Raw genomic sequence first — 23094 nt, 5'->3', positions numbered from 1 at the left:
ATCGTGTTTGCCAGGGCATACCAGCTGAGTGGGTTTGGACGTTTTGGGGTGGCAGCTCCTATGCCCTGGCAGACGCCTTCCCCTCTTTTTTTTTTCCACATTTTTTTGGCAAATATTTTTTCATCCACATTGATTGATTGATTGGTTTGACGTTCATTTTTCCTTTCAGCCCAGAGTGCATTACCCGTATGCCCAATATAAGGAGTATAAGCAGAAACTCCTAATACTGGCCATACATGGAATTATTGCGGAGACCCTAAAATGCCAGGACAGACCCCACGAATGACGCCATTTTGGACAGAAGACACCCCAAAGTATTCCGTGAGGTGCATGGTGAGTTCATAGAAGATTTTATTTTTTGTCACAAGTTAGCAGAAATTGTGTTTTGTTTGTTTTTTTCACAGTGTGTCATTTTCCGCTAACTTATGACAAAAAATAAAATTTTCTATCAACTCACCACGCCCCTCCTGGAATACCTTGGGGTGTCTTCTTTCCAAAATGGGGTCATTTGTGTAGTTTATTAACTGTCCTGGCATGTGGGGGGGGGGGGGTGCTAAATTGTGAGTACCCCTGTAAAGCCTAAAGGTACTCATTGGACTTTGGGCCCCTTAGCACACCTAGGCTGCAAAAAAAGTGCCATGTGGTATTGAAGTACTCAGGAGAAGTAGTATAATGTGTTTTATGGTGTATTTTACACATAACCATGCTGGATGGGAGAAATGTCTCTGTAAATGGACAATTGTGTGTAAAAAAAAAAATCAAAAAATTGTCATTTACAGAGATATTTCTCCCACCCAGCATGGGTATGTGTAAAAATACACCCCCAAAACACATTATACTACTTCTCCTGAGTACGGCGATACCACATGTGTGACACCTTTTTGCAGCCTAGGAGCACTAAGGGGCCCAACGTCCTATGAGTACCTTTAGGATTTCACAGGTCATTTTAAGGCATTTGGTTTCTAGACTACTCCTCACGGTTTAGGGCCCCTAAAATGCCAGGGCAGTATAGGAACCCCACAAATGACCCCATTTTAGAAAGAAGACACCCAAAGGTATTCCGTTAGTAGTATGGTGAGTTCATAGAAGATTTTATTTTTTGCCACAAGTTAGTGGAAAATGACACTTTGTGAAAAAAACAATAAAAATCAATTTCCGCCAACTTGTGACAAAAAATAAAATGTTCTATGAACTCACCATACTACTAACGGAATACCTTGGGGTGTCTTCTTTCTAAAATGGGGTCACTTGTGGGGTTCCTATACCGCCCTGGCATTTTAGGGGCCCTAAACCTTGAGGAGTAGTCTAGAAACCAAATGCCTCAAAATGACCTGTGAAATCCAAAAGGTATTCATAGGACATTGGGCCCCTTAGCGCACCTAGGCTGCAAAAAGCTGTCACACATGTGGTATTGCCATACTCAGGAGAAGTAGTATAATGTGTTTTGGGGTGTATTTTTACACATACCCATGCTGGGTGGGAGAAATCTCTGTAAATGACATTTTTTTTTATTTTTTTACACACAATTGTCCATTTACAAAGATATTTCACCCACCCAGCATGGGTATGTGTAAAAATACACCCCAAAACACATTATACTACTTCTCCTGAGTACAGCGACACCACATGTGACACTTTTTTACACCCTAACTGCGCTAAGGGGCCCAGAGTCCTATGAGTACCTTTAGGATTTTACAGGTCATTTTGAGCCATTTGGTTTCTAGACTACTCCTCACGCTTTAGGGCCCCTAAAATGCCAGGGCAGTATAGGAACCCCACAAGTGAGCCCATTTTAAAATGAAGACACCCCAAGGTAGCCCGTTAGGAGTATGGTGAGTTCATAGAAGATTTTTTTTTTTTGTCACAAGTTAGCGGAAATTGATTTTTATTGTTTTTTTTCACAAAGTGTCATTTTCCACTAACTTGTGACAAAAAATAAAATCTTCTATGAACTCACCATACACCTAACGGAATACCTTGGGGTGTCTTCTTTCTAAAATGGGGTCACTTGTGGGGTTCCTATACTGCCCTGGCATTTTAGGGGCCCTAAACCGTGAGGAGTAGTCTAGAAACCAAATGCCTCAAAATGACCTGTAAAATCCTAAAGGTACTCATAGGACGTTGGGCCCCTTAGTGCACCTAGGCTGCAAAAAGGTGTCACACGTGTGGTATCGCTGTACTCAGGAGAAGTAGTATAATGTGTTTTGGGGTGTATTTTTACACATACTCATGCTGGGTGGGAGAAATATCTCTGTAAATTTGATTTTTTTGATTTTTTTTTACACACAATTGTTCATTTACAGAGATATTTCTCCCACCCAGCATGGGTATGTGTAAAAATATACCCCAAAACACATTATACTACTTCTCCTGAGTACGGCGATACCACATGTGTGACAATTTTTTGCAGCCTAGACAGATTAGACAGTCCTATGAGTACCTTTAGGATTTCACAGGTCATTTTGAGGCATTTGGTTTCTAGACTACTCCTCACGCTTTAGGGCCCCTAAAATGTCAGGGCAGTATAGGAACCCCACAAGTGACCCCATTTTAGAAAGAAGACACCCCAAGATATTCTGTTAGGTGTATGGTGAGTTCATAGAAGATTTTATTTTTTTGTCATAAGCCAGGCAGGACAAATTATTGGTACCGTATCCAGGGTTCCTTACAAAATTGCAGCCGTCACTGAATAGAGGCAACCACTTGCTTCCTGTGAGAGGCTCCTGTACTTACTAGGGTGAAACTTGCAAAACTTCGTGCTCACACTTGAGCCAATCATGAAGCCTCTCTTCAAAATGCAGCCAATCATGATAAGCCACTCGCATCTGTAATGCGAGTGGCTCCGATACCTCCGCTGGCTGGACTTAGCACTCTCCTTATGCTAGGTACACACCATACAATTTTCTGTTAGATTTTCCTGCCAGATAGATTTTTTCCAACATGTTGGAAAAAAAATACATATCGGGCAGATAAATCTAACAGAAAACGGTATGGTGTGTACCTAGCATTAGTTTTGCAGCAAAAAGGCCTGCTCTAATCTGCGCTGCTAGTGAAAGTAGCTTGTACTGCACTCTGCACACTGTCAGGAGCGTCATCGCTAACAAGGGGAAAGATACCCGGGAGTATGTACAATCCCGTGAAAGGACTGTGATTATACTTTTATCAGTGATTGCAAAGTGGAAAAGTGGTAACACTACATTCTCTTTTGTTTATTTTCACATTATTCCTTATTTTCCACTGGGTGTTTATTTGTACGGTACTGTGTATTCAGCACCGGTGCCATTCTTCTGGTCTTAAAAAAAAGTTATCAGGCATCAACTCTCTTGCAACCAGCCTAAAGAGAACAGCTGACCATGGGTTTCCGAATGACATGTGACGCATGCGCTGCCCACTGCTCACTTTTTCCAGAGTCAGCATCACGTTGGACCAAAAAACATGTTACTATAAGAGCTCTTTCACACAGGGACGTTGCGTTAGAGGCGACATAACGTCCGCCAAACACAACGCATGGTGGGGTTAAATTTGGACGTTACCAAGAGACGCGTTATACGTCTCTTGGTGCGCTGTTTTCATTCGATTGTGATAGAATGAAAACGGCGCATACGTCAAAAAAACTGTGGAGACCACGTGATCGGAACACTCCGCAACACGTGGTCAAGCCAGCCAATAAGCGGCCGCTCCAGGAAGTAAACACTCCAGTGCAGTGAATATTAATTAGCCATGAGGCTAAACACAATAGCGGACTCTCCCCTCCTCCTCGGAAAAAAAACAACATTACTGAGCATGTGCAAACAGTATATAACCGCATATAACGCACAGCATGCTGCACTTTCATTGAACGTGCAGCGTTACAGTGTAACGCAACCTGGGCACTGAACAGCCCATTGATGTTTCATTACTGTAAGTTGGGCTGCGTTACAGGCTGCTCTAACGTGCGCCTGTAACGTCCCACCGTGAAAGCAGCCTAAGAGAAGTTTTATTATATAAGAGTTTACTATACAAGGCGTTGCTCCCATAGACGTATAATGAAGATTGGCCGGGACCTGTAGAGGTAGTTTACTCTACCAAATTGTTTACTACGCCAGAGTTTATTTTAACGAGATTATACTTTATTTAGATGCTTTCCAAGGAAGGCGATATATTTTACGTAGTTCCCTCCAGGAGTATTGTGTCCTGCATGAGGATGCTTTTTTGAGACGAACCGGTAGCTGTGGCCATGAAGCGTAAAGAAGACCCACCAAGGACCACGGCTCCGCAATAGAGGCTTCTAGGCATGGTTTGAAAAAATAGAAGTGGCAGATATCCAGTCATGCACATGTCTTGTCAAATAGGCAATGTTATAGCATCTGATGTCCGGTATCCCCAGTCCCCCCATATCTTTGGGCAGACAAAGTTTCCCCAAACGTAGTCTAGCTCTCTTATTTTTCCAAAGAAAGGAGGGAAAAGCTTTATTCAGCAGCTGAATATCTTTATGTCTAAAAAGCAATGGAAGCACTTGCACCGGATAGAGTCATTTACCAAAACTCACCATTTTAACCGTTTCACAACTGAGGGGTTTTACCCCTTCAGCATCCGAGCAATTTTCACCTTTCAGCGCTCCTTCCATTAATTTGTCTGTAACTTTACTATTACTTATCGCAATGAAATGAACTATATCTTGTTTTTTTCGCCACCAATTAGGCTTTCTTTGGGTGGGACATTATGCCAAGAATTATTTTACTCTAAATGTGTTTTAATGGGAAAATAGGAAAACATTTGGGGAAAAAATTATTTTTCAGTTTCCGCCCTTTATAGTTTTTAAATAATGCATGCTACTGTAATTAAAACCCATGTAACTTATGTGCCCATTTGTCCCGGTTATTACACTGTTTAAATTATGTCCCCATCACAATGTTTGGCGCCAATATTTTATTTGCAAATAGAGGTGCATTTTTTTGCAGTTTTACGTCCATCCCTAATTACAAGCCCATAATTTATAAAGTAACAGTGTTATACCCTCTTGATATTAATATTTAAAGATTTCAGTCCCTAAGGTAACTATTTATGTTTTTTTTTTTTTATTGTAATTTTTTTTAATTTATTTTTTATTACAAAAAAAGTGTGGGAGTTAATGAGTTAATTTTATGTTGTAAACTAATGTATTTGTATGTGAAAAATGTTTTTGGGTGTAGTTTTTCTTTTTGGCCACAAGATGGCCACATTTTTTTTTTGCGGGCGTCGGAAGTACGCTTGCAGGAAGTTCAGGGAGGCTGGGAAACTGTTTTTTTTTTTTTCACAATGATCGCGCTGCTTCTCATAGAAGCATGCCGATCATTGCGGGGGCAGAGATCAACGAACGGGTATGGATTTACTCGTTCATTGATCTCCGGACGAGCGGGCGGCGGCGTGCATGATCACGCACCTTCGAGCAGGAGCGCGGACAGTGGCGGGGGGTGCGTATATCTACGCTCCAGGCGGGGAACTCAAGTTTAAGGAGCGTAGATATACTGTACCCAGGCGGTGGAGTGGTTAAGGAGGGCTGCCCGTCCCATAAGGTTCATTGGCAGATTAGACAGTCCCTTAATCTGATGTACAACCTTTTTTGAATCACTATGGTGATATATAAGTTATAATGAGAGTGAGGGTTAGGAGATATTTTAATCACAAGGCAGGTAATAGGCCCTTTAGAAATATGAACATTTAATCTACCATCTTGAAGAGGATTCCATGTTGTGTAAGTACGCATGAGTTTGCCTTTAGTAGTATTGATCCTAAACCCAGACATGGAACCCACCTGCCGGATAAAATCCAAGAGGATTGGTACTTGTCGACAAGGGTCTTAGAGAAAAAGTAAAATGTCTGGGAAACAAGCTTGCCATTAACATCTATGCCTGTATCAAGTTGAGTAATTAATCTGGTCAAGGATTCCAAAGATATATCTAACAATAAGGATGAGTGCAAACACCCTTGACGGGTACCTCAATAGATGAGAAAGAGATCAGAGAGAAAACCCGGCAAATGGATCTGCACTGATGAGGTAGAGTACACTTGTACTAAGTTAACGAAAGCTCCCGAGAATCCCATTCTGCAAAGGGTCAAGTCCAACCATTCCCAGTGCACAGCATCAAATGCTTTTCAGCATCTAGAGTCATTAAAGCAGCATGTCTATAAGTATGGGAGTAGGCCTTGACATGTTTCAGGACAGCGAGAACCTTCCTAATATTAGCCTCTTCAGATCGTCCCTTCATGAAACCCACTTGATTAGGATGTATTAACTTGGGGATAATGTGAGATAATATGTTAGCCATAAGTTTGGCTAAGATTTTCATGTCCTGATTAATTAGAGAGATCGGCCTATACAAATCAGGAGACAATGGATCTTTCCCTTGTTTAGGTATTAATTTGATATAAGTTTCATCACCTTATTGCAGATGTCCCTCTACCTGCAGAATCTTATTAAAGAGATTAGCAAGTGTAGGAGCAGCTTGTTCTTTTAGAATTTTAAAAAACAGTGAGGCCATCAGGGCCCAGTGCCTAAGGGCTTGTTCCCACTATGAGCGTTTGCAGGGTTTAAGCCCTGGCGATTTTAGAAATTTCCCCAAAAACGCTTGTGCAATGATTCCATATGAGAGTGTTCACATGTGCGCATTTTGATTTTACTAAAATCGCAAATGCGCTTCATGTACCATTTTTTTAACGCTTTGGCTCAATGGAAGGTGTAGGAAAATCGCACTTGAAAAAGCGCTTTGTATATCGATTTCCTGAGCGCTTTTATGAAAAAAATACAATGTATTTATTCATTTCCGGGTCAAAGAGTTAACTTTCTGACTGAGGTCAGGAAGTGAAAAAACGAATCGCTCTGCAAAAGTGCTTAGAAAAGCGATTTTCTAAGTGCAAAGCACAGGGAAAAGCGCTTTAAAAACTCTCAATAAATTGCTCAGTGCTTGCGATAGCGCTGGCGATTTATAATGTGAACATAGCCTTATGGTTAGATAATGGATTGACAGTAGCAATAACCTCTGCAGGGAAAATACTACTATTTAATTATTCTAGACCCCTTGGGCTAGTTTTGTTTAGCTTAGCTTAAGTTAACCACTTGTCTGAGAGTTGGCCACAGCCAGGCTGAGATTTGGCATAAAGCTGTTCATAATGTTCACAAAAAATATTGGCAATCTCTTTCGGGTAGCTAATGAAAGAACCTCCCCTATTGTGGATCTGTAAAATAGCATCCTCCCAGACTTGTTATTGAATTTAAAGAAAAAGTGACGCTTGCTAGATTGGGTTTTCTCCTTGATTTTAATCAATTTGTCCGTCTCTGCCTTGTGTTTAAGCCAGTCTAATGAGGTGACTGGGGGAAGTCCGGTACACCTGATACACTTTACGCACTAACAACAACACAGCTTCCGCGTATGCCTTAAGTCCTACCTATAGAAAAACAAAGTGAAATGAGTATACCTGTGAGCAAGTTAAGTGAATAAGCACTACAGATGACAGATACCAAGAGAGAGAGGAAAAAAAACTAGAAGGAAAGTGGAGAAAGTGAAAATGCTAAAAGTGTTCGGCCCCCTTCAAGTTTTCCACATTTTGCCACATTACTGCCACAAACATGAATCAATTTTATTGGAATTCCACGTGAAAGACCAATACAAAGTGGTGTACACATGAGAAGTGGAACAAAAATCATACATGATTCCAAACATTTTTTTTTACAAATAAGTAACCGCAAAGTGGGGTGTGCGTAATTATTCAGCCCCCTTTGGTCTGAGTGCAGTTAGTTGCCCATAGACATTGCCTGATGAGTGCTAATGACTAAATAGAGTGCACCTGTGTGTAATCTAATGTCACTAAAAATACAGATGCTCTGTGATGGTCTCAGGAGGTTGTCTAAGAAAATATTTGGAGCAACACCACCATGAAGTCCAAAGAACACACCAGACAGGTCAGGGGTAAAGTTATTGAGAAATTTAAAGCAGACTTAGGCTACAAAAAGATTTCCAAAGCCTTGAACATCCCACGGAGCACTGTTCAAGCAATCATTCAGAAATGGAAGGAGTATGGCACAACTGTAAACCTACCAAGACCAGGGAGTCCACCTAAACTCCCAGGCCGAACAAGGAGAGTGCTGATCAGAAATGCAGTCAAGAGGCCCATGGTGACTCTGGACGAGCTGCAGAGATCTACAGCTCAGGTGGGCGAATCTGTCCATAGGACAACTATTAGTCGTGCACTGCACAAAGTTGGCCTTTATAGAAGAGTGGCAAGAAGAAAGGCATTGTTAACAGAAAAGCATAGGAAGTCCCGTTTGCAGTTTGCCACACGCCATGTGGGGGACACAGCAAGCATGGAAGAAGGTACTCTGGTCAGATGAGACCAAAATGGAACTTTTTGGCCAAAATGCAAAACGCTATGTGTGGCAGAAAACTAACATCGCACATCACTCTGAACACACCATACCCACTGTCAAATATGGTGGTGGCAGCATCATGCTCTGGGGTGCTTCTCTTCAGCAGGGACAGGGAAGCTGGTCAGAGTTGATGGGAAGATGGATGGAGCCAAATACAGGGCAATCTTGGAAGAAAACCTCTTGGAGTCTGAAAAAGACTTGAGACTAGGGCGGAGGGTCACCTTCCAGCAGGACAACGACCCTAAACATAAAGCCAGGGCAACAATGGAATAGTTTAAAAGAAAACATATCCATGTGTTAGAATGGTCCAGTAAAAATCCAGATCTAAATCCAATCGAGAATCTGTGGCAAGATCTGAAAACTGCTGTTCACAAACGCTGCCCATCTAATCTGACTGAGCTGGATCTGTTTTGCAAAGAAGAATGGGTAAGGATTTCAGTCTCTAGATGTGCAAAGCTGGTAGAGACATACCCTAAAAGACTGTCAGCTGTAATTGCAGCAAAAGGTGGATCTACAAAGTATTTGTAACAAACTTACCTGGTGTGGTCTCTGCAGGCTGCTCTGATAGTGTGGAGCAGCTGGAGGAAGCTTCCTCTTCCTCTTTGGTCAAACGCATCCCCGGCTCCCCTGCAGACTTGAATCAGCATGATGGTATCCCTGGCTCCCCTGCAGATGTGGGTCGGGGTGTTTCTGGCAGGATGCGCGCAGCTCAGAGCTGCCTTTATAGGCTGAGGAGGCGTGTCTGATGGGGTGTCAGCTGTGATGTCATCAGCTGACACCTTTTTGCAGGAGGTGCTGTCAATTCTGGGGACTGGGCTTTTGCTTTGCCTCCTGGGTACTTAAGGCCAGAGTATTCACTTGCTCGTTGGCCTTGATACTAATCAGTTCGCTGGTTCTTGGCCCTAGCTAGTGATAAATTGAGAGCTACATTTCATATATTGCGCATCAGCATGATATATATGTACTCTGGTCAGTCAGTCTTATTATTTTGTAGTATTATATATTCGTAATATCATATTGTAATATCATATATTATCTGTGTACCCACCTTTTGCCTGCCTCTTGACATCGCTCTTGCCTAGCCCTTCTGTACCACTGCCATCTGATATATGTGTATGACTCGGCCTGTCCATGACTGTGCTACTGTTTGATCCTTCCAATACGACTGACATGTGACTTGCGTGTATGACCCTGCCTGTTAATTGACTACAATTTTGCCTAACTATTGTACTTCACTCATCTGCTCTTGTGAACAACTTCGGCCTGACCCTGACTACGCCTTTCTCACTAGAACTGAGATTTACACTAGTTACGCTAGATCTCTTCACATATCAGCATGATATTACTTTGCAGTTATCTTTTTTTTTTTTTTTTTTTTAAATGTTTGGAATCATGTATGATTTACGTTCTACTTCTCACGTGTACACCACTACTGTATTGGTCTTTCATGTGCAATTCCAATAAAACTGATTCATGTTTGTGGCAGTAAGATGACAAAATGTGGAAAACCTCAAGGGGGCCGAATACTTTTGCAAACCATTGTATATTCTGGCATATAAGACTACTTTTTAAAGCAGCAAAATCTTCTCAAAAGTCCAGGGTCGTCTTATACACCGGTTGTCATCTTACAGAGCGGGTACAGAAACTTCTGAGGCGGACTGGAGAAACTGCGGTTGCCGCATATTGTGGGGGAAGATCAAAAACGTCCGCAGCCACATCCCCACTGTATGCGGCGACCGTATAAAAGCAGCAAGGGCGGTGCTGTACAAGTATGGTAGAAGAAAATCCACTCACCAGGCTTCCAGGAAAGAAGTGACTTAACATGGTCCCGATGACGAAGTGAGGGGGCACCTCACTGGGAAGGTGTAAGTGAAGGGTGGAGCAAGCTGCAGGCGTCTGGGGTATGAAAAAAAAAAAAAGAGCGGCGCTGTGCCAAAAAAGAAAAACACGCCTCTTTCACCCGTCTGGCCTGCCCTTATATCCTATTACCATACCTCCAACTCTGCCACTCAGATCTCACTCTTGAGGACTGCAGTGAAGCGGCACAGATGCGCATGTACGAGAATAGTACATAAGGATGGGCCAGATGGGTGAAAGAGGCATGTTTGCACTACCACTCTGATAGTCTTGGAGACAGGGATAAGCTGGTTGTTGTATACTGGGTACCACATACAGTACAGCATCAGTATCTGTACCTGTTTATACAGTATAGCCCCAGTACATACAGTACAGTATACAAATGTCCAAGAGTCGAGGGGTATTCTTATAGGGTGAGTTTATCCCAAAATGTATATTTTAACTGAAAAAGTTGGGGGTCGTCATACGCCCAATCGTCTTATACGCCGCAATATACAGGTATCTACAATCCAAAACAAAGTTTAGAGACTTTGTAGCAAGATAAACAGAGGACATTGGGATCCTAAGGAGTCAAGAAGCAGGACACGCCCAGTCTATCATTCAGACCAAGGTATCCCTCACCAACTTAGTGTGTAATGTTAAAACGGACTCTCTCTGAATAGCAAGATCCAGTCCCCACTTCACTTCACTACCACGTCCAGGCCTAAAAGGCTGAGGCAGTTGGAATCGCCTCAAAGCATATATCTTACATGTTTTGCCAGCCTAGGTGATCTTTTTCCCATAGATATGGACCATAAATGTATTGAATCTGAACTTTAATCTTATAGTTCACATAACTAAACGCATAGTTTACCCCATGAGAAAAAGAGCATAAATGGCAAACTTGGTGTGAAATGCTGGGGTTATAAAAACTATGTAAATAGCATTACAGGAAAAGCGTAACTTACATTATACAAAAAACATGTTATTTAGTTTAGTTAATTGTTTATAAACTGTATTACCTGCATTGCTTGTATAACATGCAATACAGGCTGTCTTAAACTCAGAGTTTAGACAGCCAATAATACACATTATACACACAAAGTACACGTTGCGTGTATAATGCAAGTTATGGCATCCAGAGAAGTATTAACTTGAAATGGGGCCCTAGACAAGATGCCAAAAGTGGGCCACACTGTTAGTCATCTGGCTTTGTTGAAGTAAGATAGAAGAGGTTAGTCAGAAAATATACCAGACAGGCCCATGGGAGCCTATCACGTTACGTAGTTTTTTGCAACAGTTAAACGTTAAGTGTGTATGTTAGTAAATGTGTCCCATTGTCCTTTTCTGAACAACATGTGGAAAAACATGTCATACAAAAGTGATCAGGCTATGTAATGACATACTGTATGTATTATGCACAAGAACACGCATATGAAAAACCGTGAAGTAAACAGTATAGTAAGAATGAGGAATAAAGTCCTGGCTTGAATATCTGTAAGCTTACAATTTTGTATTCCTTGCTTTGAATGCAATATTCCTAGCCTACTGGCTGTACTAGTCACTACTCGACTTGTAGCATTACACACACTCTCCAGACATTGCACTGGTGCAGAGGTCACAAGATTATGACTATAGTAATTCATACCCACATACTCTCTACCCAGAAGAGTAGTCAGTCAAGTAGGGACCTTATAGGTGCACAGTCTACAGATTTGGGCAGGGCCAGATTTAGAGCTCAAGAGCCTATAGGCACAGAGGCTCTAGCACCCTAACACTGCCCCTCAGCACAGGTCCTATCCCCAAGTAACGCCTCCTTTTCTTAGGAAAACAAATCTTGCAAGGCAATGCAGATATTAGCAAAGACAAGTCGAGAATACCAACAATATGCAGATATACCAATGACATGCAAAATTTGACGCACTATGCGCCGATAAAGTTGACGTGTGCATGTAGTGAACGGCAATTTTACCAGCACTAACACTGCATGTTACAGTGTTAGTGCCAGTAAAATTGACATGTGCAAAGAGCTTTTCTGCCACATAGTGCATCAGGCCTTATATTACCAACAGGCAGATAATACAAATCACAAATAAATTATAATAACACAAAAAGTGTAATAGTTTCTAATCACAGCCAGCTAATAAGTAGATTGTAGTGATAGGTAGATTCTATTGATATGAAGGTGGTGGTAGGCAATATAGATGGTCATACAGTTGATGCAAATTTGTTTGCAATTCAAAGTGAACCCAATCAAAATCAGATGTAATGGCATTTGATTGGTCCAATTTCAATCTGTTGTTGGAGGTGAGGTCAGTGGCATTGGGGTACACCTGTATGCAATAGTTTTTCACCTAACACCATCAACCAATGATCATTTCAGCTGAGAAAAATCAAAACCACAAGTAGCTTTAGTATAGGCTATACCACTACTTTGCATGTGGCAAATCAGATTCAGACAGCTTATAATGACTTACCTGACTTGATTACCTTGATTAATAAGCTATACTCCTGGCCAGTTGGTAGTGATTGGTGAATTCTAGCTGCAAGCTGGGAGTGTTTGATTGATTCTTGTGGCAGGCAAGTAGTGATCTGTGGATTTTAGTGGCAGTCACGTAATGATCAGTTGATTCTAGAGATAGGCAGGCAGTGATCTGTCAATTCTAGTGGCAGGCATGCAGTGAACAATTGATTCTAGTGGCAGGCATGCAGTGATCGGCCGATTCTAGTGGCATGCAGTGATCGGCCGATTCTAGTGGCAGGCAGTGATCGGTCAATTTTAGTGGCAGGCATGCAGTGAACAGTTGATTCTAGTGGCAGGCACACAGTGATCAGACGATTCTAGTGGGAGGCATGCAGTGATTGGTTGATTCTAGTGGCAGGCACACAGTGATCGGTCGAGTCTAGTGGCAGGCACACAGTGATCGGTCGATTCTAGTGGCAGGCACACAGTGATCGGTCGATTCTAGTGGCAGGCACACAGTGATCGTCGATTCTAGTGGAAGACACCCAGTGATCGGTCGATTCTAGTGGAAGACACCCAGTGATCGGTCGATTCTAGTGGCAGGCACACAGTGATCGGTCAATTTTAGTGGCAGGCACACAGTGATCGGTTGATTCTAGTGGCTGGCAGTGATTGGTCGATTCTAGTGGCAGGCAGTGATCAGTCGATTCTAGTGGCAGGCAAGCAGTGAACGGTTGATTCTAGTGGCAGGCAAGCAGTGAACGGTTGATTCTAGTGGCAGGCAAGCAGTGAACGGTTGATTCTAGTGGCAGGCAAGCAGTGAACTGTTGATTCTAGTGGCAGGCAAGCAGTGAACTGTTGATTCTAGTGGCAGGCACGCAGTGAACTGTTGATTCTAGTGGCAGGCACGCAGAGATCAGTCAATTCTAGTGGCAGGCAAGCAGTTAACAGTTGATTCTAGTGGCAGGCACGCAGTGATCGGTGGGTTCTAATGGCAGGCACACATTGATCAGTCGATTCTAGTGGCAGACAAGCAGTGAACGGTTGATTCTAGTGGCAGGCAAGCAGTGAATGGTTGATTCTAGTGGCAGGCACGCAGTGATCAGTTGATTATAATGGCAGATAGGCAGCGATCGGTTGATACTAGTGGCAGGCATGCAGTGATCAGTAGATTCTAGTGGTAGGCACTGGTAACACTCTGACTAGCAATCATTGGTTTGAATGGGCGTATTTCAGTTATGCTGCTCTGCCTCCCATTCAGCCAAGAATCAGTGGACGCTCTGTCCGCTCAATAATTCTTGCAATTTGCGCTCCCTCCCAAATGTGCACAGCAGCGGATAGTGTTCTGGGCATGCATACTTGAGAAATGACGCTGATATATGTACTTGTCAAGAATGCATAACACTATACTGGCCTTGGTTGCTCTGCACATCTGGGCAGGAGCGGAAAATTACAGGGAGCGCAAGTCGCAAGTGGCCAGAGCATTCGCTGCTTCTTTGTCCTCTGTGAGCGTCTCGCTGCAGTCAGAGCCACAAACAGGTGGCAGGGCAGTGCAATGGAGAGAAGCCCATCCAAAACAGAGAACAGGTATGTAGCAAACATCCTATCAAGACCCACTTTGGATGTTTGGTTGTAATTAGAGCGGACCTAAACTCAGAACTTCCTCTCTGCTCTAAAATATACACAACAACCTTCAAAGAAAAACATTTCTTTGTTACAGCTGATACAAATCCTGCAATAAATTAACAGTGTCTATTTCCTGCTTTCATGGAAGCAGACATATTGTTAACATCCTGTACTTTCAAATGTGCTTAGATGTTGTGGCAGTCAGGTGACACAGGGGAGAGATCAAATTACAACTTCAGATTAGACACAGATAAGGGGGAATTAGACAGGGGGCCATATGCAATTCATTTTTTCACCGAGTTTTCACCAAGGTGATATTTTTGCAACTTAACCACTTTAGGACCACAGTCTTTTCGCCCCTTAAGGACCAGAGCCTTTTTCTCCATTCAGACCACTGCAGCTTTCACGGTTTATTGCTCGGTCATACAACCTACCACCTAAATGAATTTTACCTCCTTTTCTTGTCACTAATACAGCTTTCTTTTGATGCTATTTGATTGCTGCTGCGAGTTTTACTTTTTATTATATTCATCAAAAAAGACATGAATTTTGTCAAAAAAAATGACTTTTTTAACTTTCTGTGCTGACATTTTTCAAATAAAGTAAAATTTCCTATACATTTGAGCGCGAAAGTTATTCTGCTACATGTCTTTGATAAAAAAAAAAAACATTCAGTGTATATTTATTGGATTGGGTAAAAGTTATAGCGTTTACAAACTATGGTGCCAAAAGTGAATTTTCCCATTTTTAAAGCATCTCTGACTTTTCTGCGCACCTGTCATGTTTCATGAGGGGCTAAAATTCCAGGATAGTACAAATACCCCCCAAATGACCCCATTTTGGAAAGAAGACATCCCAAAGTATTCAGTGAGAGGCATGGTGAGTTCATAGAAGATTTTATTTTTTGTCACAAGTTAGCGGAAAATGACAGTTTGTGACAAAAAAAAAAAAAAAAAAAGTTTCCATTTCTTCTAACTTGCGACAAAAAAAAATGAAATCTGCCACGGACTCACTATGCTCCTCTCTGAATACCTTGAAGTGTCTACTTTCCAGAATGGGGTCATTTGTGGGGTGTGTTTACTGTCCTGGCATTTGGGGGGTGCCTAATTGTAAGCACCCCTGTAAAGCCTAAAGATGCTCATTGGACTTTGGGCCCCTTAGCGCAGTTAGGCCGCAAAAAAGTGCCACACATGTGGTATTGCCGTACTCAGGAAAAGTAGTATAATGTGTTTTGGGGTGTATTTTTACACATACACATGCTGGGTGGGAGAAATATCTCCGTAAATGACAATTTTTTTATTTTTTTTACACACAATTGTCTATTTATAGAGATATTTCTCCCACTCAGCATGGGTATGTGGAAAAATACACCCCAAAACACATTATACTACTTCTCCTGAGTACGGCGATACCACATGTGTGGCACTTTTTTGCACCCTAACTGCGCTAAGGGGCCCAAAGTCCAATGAGTACCTTTAGGATTTCACAGGTCATTTTGAGAAATTTCGTTTCGTTTCAAGACTACTCCTCACGGTTTAGGGCCCCTAAAATGCCAGGACAGTATAGGAACCCCACAAATTACCCCATTTTAGAAAGAAGACACCCCAAGGTATTCCGTTAGATGTATGGTGAGTTCATAGAAGATTTTTTTTTTTGTCACAAGTTAGCGGAAATTGATTTTAATTGTTTTTTTTCACAAAGTGTCATTTTCCGCTAACTTGTGACAAAAAATAAAATCTTCTATGAACTCGCCATTCTCCTAACGGAATACCTTGGGGTGTCTTCTTTCTAAAATGGAGTCATTTGTGGGGTTCCTATACTGCCCTGGCATTTTAGGGGCCCTAAACCGTGAGGAGTAGTCTTGAAACCAAATGTGGCAAAATGACCTGTGAAATCCTAAAGGTACTCATTGGACTTTGGGCCCCTTAGCGCACTTAGGGTGCAAAAAAGTGCCACACATGTGGTACCGCCGTACTCAGGAGAAGTAGTATAATGTGTTTTGGGGTGTATTTTTACACATACCCATGCTGGGTGGGAGAAATATCTCTGTAAATGACAATTATTTGATTTTTTTTTACACACAATTGTCCATTTACAGAGAGATTTCTCCCACCCAGCATGGGTATGTATAAAAATACACCCCAAAACACATTATACTACTTCTTCTGAGTACGGCGATACCACATGTGTGACACTTTTTTGCAACCTAGGTGCGCTAAGGGGCCTAACGTCCTATTCACAGGTCATTTTGAGGCATTTGGATTCTAGACTACTCCTCACGGTTTAGGGCCCCTAAAATGCCAGGGCAGTATAGGAACCCCACAAGTGACCCCATTTTAGAAAGAAGACACCCCAAGGTATTCTGTTAGGAGTATGGTGAGTTCATAGAAGATTTTTTTTTTGTCACAAGTTAGCGGAAAATGACACTTTGTGAAAAAAAAAACAATACATATCAATTTCCGCTAACTTGTGACAAAAAATAAAATCTTCTATGAACTCATCATACACCTAAAAGAATACCTTGGGGTGTCTTCTTTCTAAAATGGGGTCACTTGTGGGGTTCCTATACTGCCCTGGCATTTTAGGGGCCCTAAACCGTGAGGAGTAGTCTTGAACCCAAATGTCTCAAAATGACCTGTGAAATCCTAAAGGTACTCATTGGACTTTGGGCCCCTTAGCACAGTTAGGCTGCAAAAAAGTGTCACACATGTGGTATCGCCGTACTCAGAAGAAGTAGTATAATGTGTTTTGTGGTGTATTTTTACATATAACCATGCTGGGTGGGAGAAATATCTCTGTAAATGACACATTTTTTTATTTGTTTTACACACAATTGTCCATTTACAGAGAGATTTCTCCCACCCAGCATGGGTATGTGTAAAAATACACCACAAAACACATTATACTACTTCTCCTGAGTATGGCGATACCACATGTGTGACACTTTTTTGCAGCCTAGGTGCGCTAAGGGGCCCAACGTCCTATTCACAGGTCATTTTGAGGCATTTGTTTTCTAGACTACTCCTCACGGTTTAGGGCCCCTAAAATGCCAGGGCAGTATAGGAACCCCACAAGTGACCCCATTTTAGAAAGAAGACACCCCAAGGTATTCCGTTAGGGGTATGGTGAGTTCATAGAAGATTTTATTTTTTCTCACAAGTTAGTGAAAAATGACACTTTGTGAAAAAAACAACAACAATCCAATTTCCGCTAACTTTTGACAAAAAATAAAATATTCTATGAACTCATCATACACCTAACAGAATACCTTGGGGTGTCTTCTTTCTAAAATGGGGTCACTTGTGGGGTTCCTATACTGCCCTGGCATTTTACGGGCCCAAAACTGTGAGTAGTCTGGAAACCAAATTTCTCAAAATGACTGTTCAGGGGTATAAGCATCTGCAAATTTTGATGACAGGTGGTCTATGAGGGGGCAAATTTTGTGGAATCGGTCATAAGCAGGGTGGCCTCTTAGATGACAGGATGTATTGGGCCTGATCTGATGGATAGGAGTGCTAGGGGGGTGACTGGAGGTGATTGATGGGTGTCTCAGGGGGCGGTTAGAGGGGAAAATAGATGCAATCAATGCACTGGGGAGGTGATCGGAAGGGGGTCTGAGGGGGATCTGAGGGTTTGGCCGAGTGATCAGGAGCCCACACGGGGCAAATTAGGGCCTGATCTGATGGGTAGGTGTGCTAGGGGGTGACAGGAGGTGATTGATGGGTGTCTCAAGGTGTGATTAGAGGGGGGAAATGCAAGCAATGCACTGGCGAGGTGATCAGGGCTGGGGTCTGAGGGCGTTCTGAGGTGTGGGCGGGTGATTGGGTGCCCGCAAGGGGCAGATTAGGGTCTAATCTGATGGGTAACAGTGACAGGTGGTGATAGGGGGTGATTGATGGGTAATTAGTGGGTGTTTAGAGGAGAGAATAGATGTAAACAATGGATTTGGGAGGTGATCTGATGTCGGATCTGCGGGCGATCAATTGGTGTGGGTGGGTGATCAGATTGCCCGCAAGGGGCAGGTTAGGGGCTGATTGATGGGTGGCAGTGACAGGGGGTGATTGATGGGTGGCAGTGACAGGGGGTGATTGATGGGTGATTGACAGGTGATCAGTGGGTTATTACCCGGAATAACAGATGTAAATATTGCACGGGCAAATTGATAAGGGGGGGGGTCTGAGGGCAATCTGAGCGTGTGGGCGGGTGATTGGGTGCCCGCAAGGGGCAGATTAGGGTCTAATCTGATGGGTAACAGTGACAGGTGGTGATAGGGGGTGATTGATGGGTAATTAGTGGGTGTTTAGAGGAGAGAATAGATGTAAACAATGGATTTGGGAGGTGATCTGATGTCGGATCTGCGGGCGATCTATTGGTGTGGGTGGGTGATCAGATTGCCCGCAAGGGGCAGGTTAGGGGCTGATTGATGGGTGGCAGTGACAGGGGGTGATTGATGGGTGGCAGTGACAGGGGGTGATTGATGGGTGATTGACAGGTGATCAGTGGGTTATTACCCGGAATAACAGATGTAAATATTGCACGGGCGAATTGATAAGGGGGGGGTCTGAGGGCAATCTGAGCGTGTGGGCAGGTGATTGGGTGCCCGCAAGGGGCAGATTAGGGTCTAATCTGATGGGTAACAGTGACAGGTGGTGATAGGGGGTGATTGATGGGTAATTAGTGGGTGTTTAGAGGAGAGAATAGATGTAAACAATGGATTTGGGAGGTGATCTGATGTCGGATCTGCGGGCGATCTATTGGTGTGGGGGGGGTGATCAGATTGCCCGCAAGGGGCAGATCAGGGGCTGATTGATGGGTGGCAGTGACAGGGGGTGATTGACAGGTGATTGACAGGTGATTGACAGGTGATCAGGGGGGATAGATGCATACAGTACACGGGGGGGGGGGGGGGGTCTGGGGGGGGTCTGGGGAGAATCTGAGGGGTGGGGGGGTGATCAGGAGGGAGTAGGGGGCAGATTAGGGACTTAAAAAAAAAATAGCGTTGACAGATAGTGACAGGGAGTGATTGATGGGTGATTAGGAGGGTGACTGGGTGCAAACAGTGGTCTGGGGGGTGGGCAGGGGGGGGGTCTGAGGGGTGCTGTGGGCGATCAGGGGGCAGGGGGGGGGAAATCAGTGTGCTTGGGTGCAGACTAGGGTGGCTGCAGCCTGCCCTGGTGGTCCCTCGGACACTGGGACCACCAGGGCAGGAGGCAGCCAGTATAATAGGCTTTGTATACATTACAAAGCCTATTATACACTGTTGCAGCGGCGATCCGGATGCCAGTAACCCGCCGGCGCTTCCGAACAGCCGGCGGGTTACGGCGAACGGGGGGCGGAGCCAGTCCCCGGCGGCTGATCGCGTCACGAATGACGCGATCGCCGCATAGCCACTCCCGCAGCCGCCCCCGCCGATGGGCGTATTGCGGTCGTTTGGACCCGGACTTTGCCGCCGCCCATCGGCTGGGGGCGGTCCTCAAGTGGTTAAAATAAAATGACTTTTAAGCCCCCAGCAAGCTAACTAATACTCAAAATATTTTTTATAGTAATTTTTGACCTACTTTTTGGTACTTTTTCCATTGCAAAGTGCTAAAAAGTTATATTAAATTGAAGATGAAAAATTATCTCCTAGGAGAAAACTCAGGTGAAAAAGTGAATTGCATATGGCCCAGGATCTCTAAAAACATACAAGATTTCTATGTTTTCCTGTCATGTGCAAGAGTTCAGCTCCACTTTAATGAATGACATTTATTTATATTTGCTGAAAAATCGATGCATCTCTTTTGAATGTTGAATGTACATATGGTGATGTGCTCTAACATATTGACAGTATACAAGAACAAAGTCTGAAGAAGGTTTATTAACAGAAATATTACTTTTTTCTTTTAAGCCAATAAATGTTATCATTCTGATTCAAAACTCTCTGCTTTCGCTGATGGCTAAGATGGTACAATTCTCCACTGCTACAGGAAAGCAGGATGCCAAACCATACACACTAGCATAGAGGTAGTAACAGCTCAGGTGACAGTGACAGTTTAGCAATGAAAGGAAAGCAAACAGCATTTTTATTCCTGCAGTTCTCATAGATGGTAGGAACTGAAGGACAGAAAATGAGTCAGGAAAGAGTTAACTGAGACCACTGCTGGCTAGGAAGAAAAAAACCCCTAAAGCTACAAATTTAGGTAGAGATAAGAAAGTGTAATTTACAGCTGCTGGGGTCAGTCTGACAGCTGTAAAGGAGAAGGTGAAGAAACTAGCAGAGCTCACTGATGTTTGTGAATGCCTGCATTAAAACTCAGTGGATCTTAGTACTATCTACTTTGTAATTTAAATATGTAAATCCCTGATATTTCTCACATCACATCAGGAAGTGAGAGAGAGATTCAGGGATTGAAGAACTCTGGAATTCAGCTATTAGTGCAGAGCAGGGCGCTGGCTGGTTGCGCTGTGGGACCAGAAGGGATGGTTTACTTTGGCATATGACCTCTGAAATCTGGCCCTGGTGGTAGGTAGTCAGTAATTGGTCACTTCTAGTGGAAGGCAGACAGTGATTGGTAGATTTTATTGTTCAGCAGGTAATAATAGTTAGACAGGCAGCGGGTGACAGATGACAAGCAGTGATTAATATTGGGTAGACAAGTAGTAGACGGTTGCTGACCAGAAATGGGTGACATGCAGTGGGTGCCAAGGATCAGTGGGGCTAACTTGCATAGGCTGCCAAGTAGCATAGAGTACCAAGTTGCAGCAGGAGCAAAACAGCTTAGGGTGCCAAGTTGCAGCAGGAGCATAACAGCATAGGGTGCCTCCTGGCTGCTGCCTCCTAACCAGGCTGGGCCTCTAGGTTGCTAGCTTGGGGATCCTGCTGGCTAAGTGGTTAGGCCTGGGCCTCCTGATTCCTGCTGGTCTGGCTTGGGTGGCTGGGGTTTCTGCTCATCTTTTACCCCCTGGCCTAACAGCTAGGTGTTTCTAATGCTGTATACATGCCATGTAATTTCAGATAGCCGGATCAATCAATTTCCAGCATGTCCAATCTGCTTCTGATTAAGAAAGGGATCCGATATAGTGCAGCACTGATCTCAAAATCAATCAGAAGCAGATCGGACATTCCGGAAACTTTTGATTGATCCATTGATCTGATGGGAAGATTGCATGGTGTGCATAAAGCATAATTTGCAGAGTGGGGTGGACGCAGTGACAGAGATAGGTATAGATAGCTCAGAGGGGCATATTGAGGACAAAGGGGCATATTGAGGGTATTGTGGGGTGGCCAGGTGGGGAGAGAGGAGGGCTTATTGAGGATCTGGGAGAGAGAGAGTGAGGGCTAATGAGTGTGTGTGTGGAAGGGGGGGGGGGGGGGGTTGGGGGGAGTAAAGAGTGAGTGAGGGCTTATTTAGAATCTGGAGCGAGAGTGAGTAAGGGATATTGAGGTGGGTGGGGGTTGAAAGGGGTCTGGGAGCTATTGTAGATGCTAAGGAGTGGCTAGAAAAAGAGAGGGATGTGTTGAGGGTCTGGTGGGAAAGAGGTGCTACAGAAAGCAGTGTAGTGGGTGCTGGACACTACAAGGGCTGATGGTGGTGGTGGGGGACAAAGAGAAAAGAGGGAGAGGGTAACTTACCTCTTCAAACTCCTCAGCACTGAGGCTATGGAGACAGAGGAGACAAAGTAGGTGGCCGGGCAATGGCTCCTACTAGAGCGCAGTCGCCACTTCTCCTACGCCAGTGGAGCAAGGGTCACTGGGAGGGTAAGGAGGAGAAGGGGCGAGGCCTCTGCCACATAAGATGCCTGTACATACGAGCCTACAGTGCCTTATGGAAAGTTCAGGCCTGGATTTGGGTCAAGGGGGAGACTAGCAAGTCTGAGGCTAATGAACCTTACAGCTGTGCCGTTTATTTAGTAAAATTTTAAATCTACTTAAATTTAAAATATATTTTAAAAACCAAAACTGATGACAATACCTCCCCTGTGGCTTCCAGTAGAGTCTGAATTATTTTCTCATGTGATGTGGCCACAACGCTTTGACCATTTATTTCAATGATTCGATGACCAACTCTGATTCCTCCTTTTTCAGCAATACCACCACGAACAAGGCTACAAATCTGTATAGTAATGCATAGTCAATTTCTTTTTTTTTTTTGTAATAAACAGCATTTAACAATATTCACACTATGCAATGCAGGTGACAGTGTGTTATACTGTAGCGCAATGCCACCTGCTTTGCATACATTTAAAAGTGCATGTTAAAAGGGGTGCAAGATGAATGTGATAGAAGAATATCGGTAAATTCATAGATATTCTACTTTGTGCTTTTACCGTTAGCAGAATACCGGTAACTTTACCGATATTCTATCACTAACCCTAACCTAATTCTCAAAAAACACTAACTCACTCCGTCTGATACTAACACCCCCCAACCCACACCTAACACTGACCTGCCCCATTAGCTATCACGCTGTCTATCATCACTAGCCTCTGTCTCCCCGCCGTTAACTAAAGGTGGCCATAAATGGTACAATTTTTCATTTTTTTTTCGATTAGATAATTTAGTTCAATTACTCCGTTAAATCGAATGTAAAGATTTTTCCAGCATGTCTGATCAGATTTTTCTCGAAAACACGGGATAATCCTTCGAATTTCTTGATCGAATTGTTTTTTTTTTAACTTTCGATTTGATCATTTAGATCAAATAAACGGGAAAATCGAACGTTTTTATTGTATCGTGTATGGGCACCATGACTTCAGCACCAGCTACTGCCACCAACGGCAGTTTGGCTACATAGCTGTAGCAAAT

General features: G+C 43.4%; 1 protein-coding gene across 6 annotated transcripts in view; it reads right to left on the bottom strand.

The window, feature by feature from the left end:
- The window catches only part of APBA3 (amyloid beta precursor protein binding family A member 3), a 202396-nt gene that overhangs the window by 34283 nt on the left and 145019 nt on the right, over positions 1-23094 (bottom strand). For 3 of the 6 annotated variants that reach the window (XM_068233790.1, XM_068233791.1, XM_068233786.1), the window contains 2 exons: positions 22262-22402; positions 12697-12811 (listed from right to left, as the gene is read on the bottom strand). The exons of 1 other annotated variant lie outside the window; for it this stretch is intronic. In XM_068233790.1, the coding sequence (XP_068089891.1) occupies positions 12697-12811; positions 22262-22402 (256 nt within the window). Of the gene's footprint in view, positions 1-12696; positions 12852-22261; positions 22403-23094 lie in introns of those variants that run through there. 2 more of the 6 variants (XM_068233788.1, XM_068233787.1) reach the window with 2 other exon arrangements.

This window comes from Hyperolius riggenbachi, chromosome 1, assembly GCF_040937935.1.
Source record: "Hyperolius riggenbachi isolate aHypRig1 chromosome 1, aHypRig1.pri, whole genome shotgun sequence".
In the NCBI taxonomy this organism is placed as follows: Eukaryota; Metazoa; Chordata; class Amphibia; order Anura; family Hyperoliidae; genus Hyperolius; species Hyperolius riggenbachi.
Note: the sequence above shows the minus strand (reverse complement) of the source record. Positions and strands in the feature narration are given on the sequence as shown.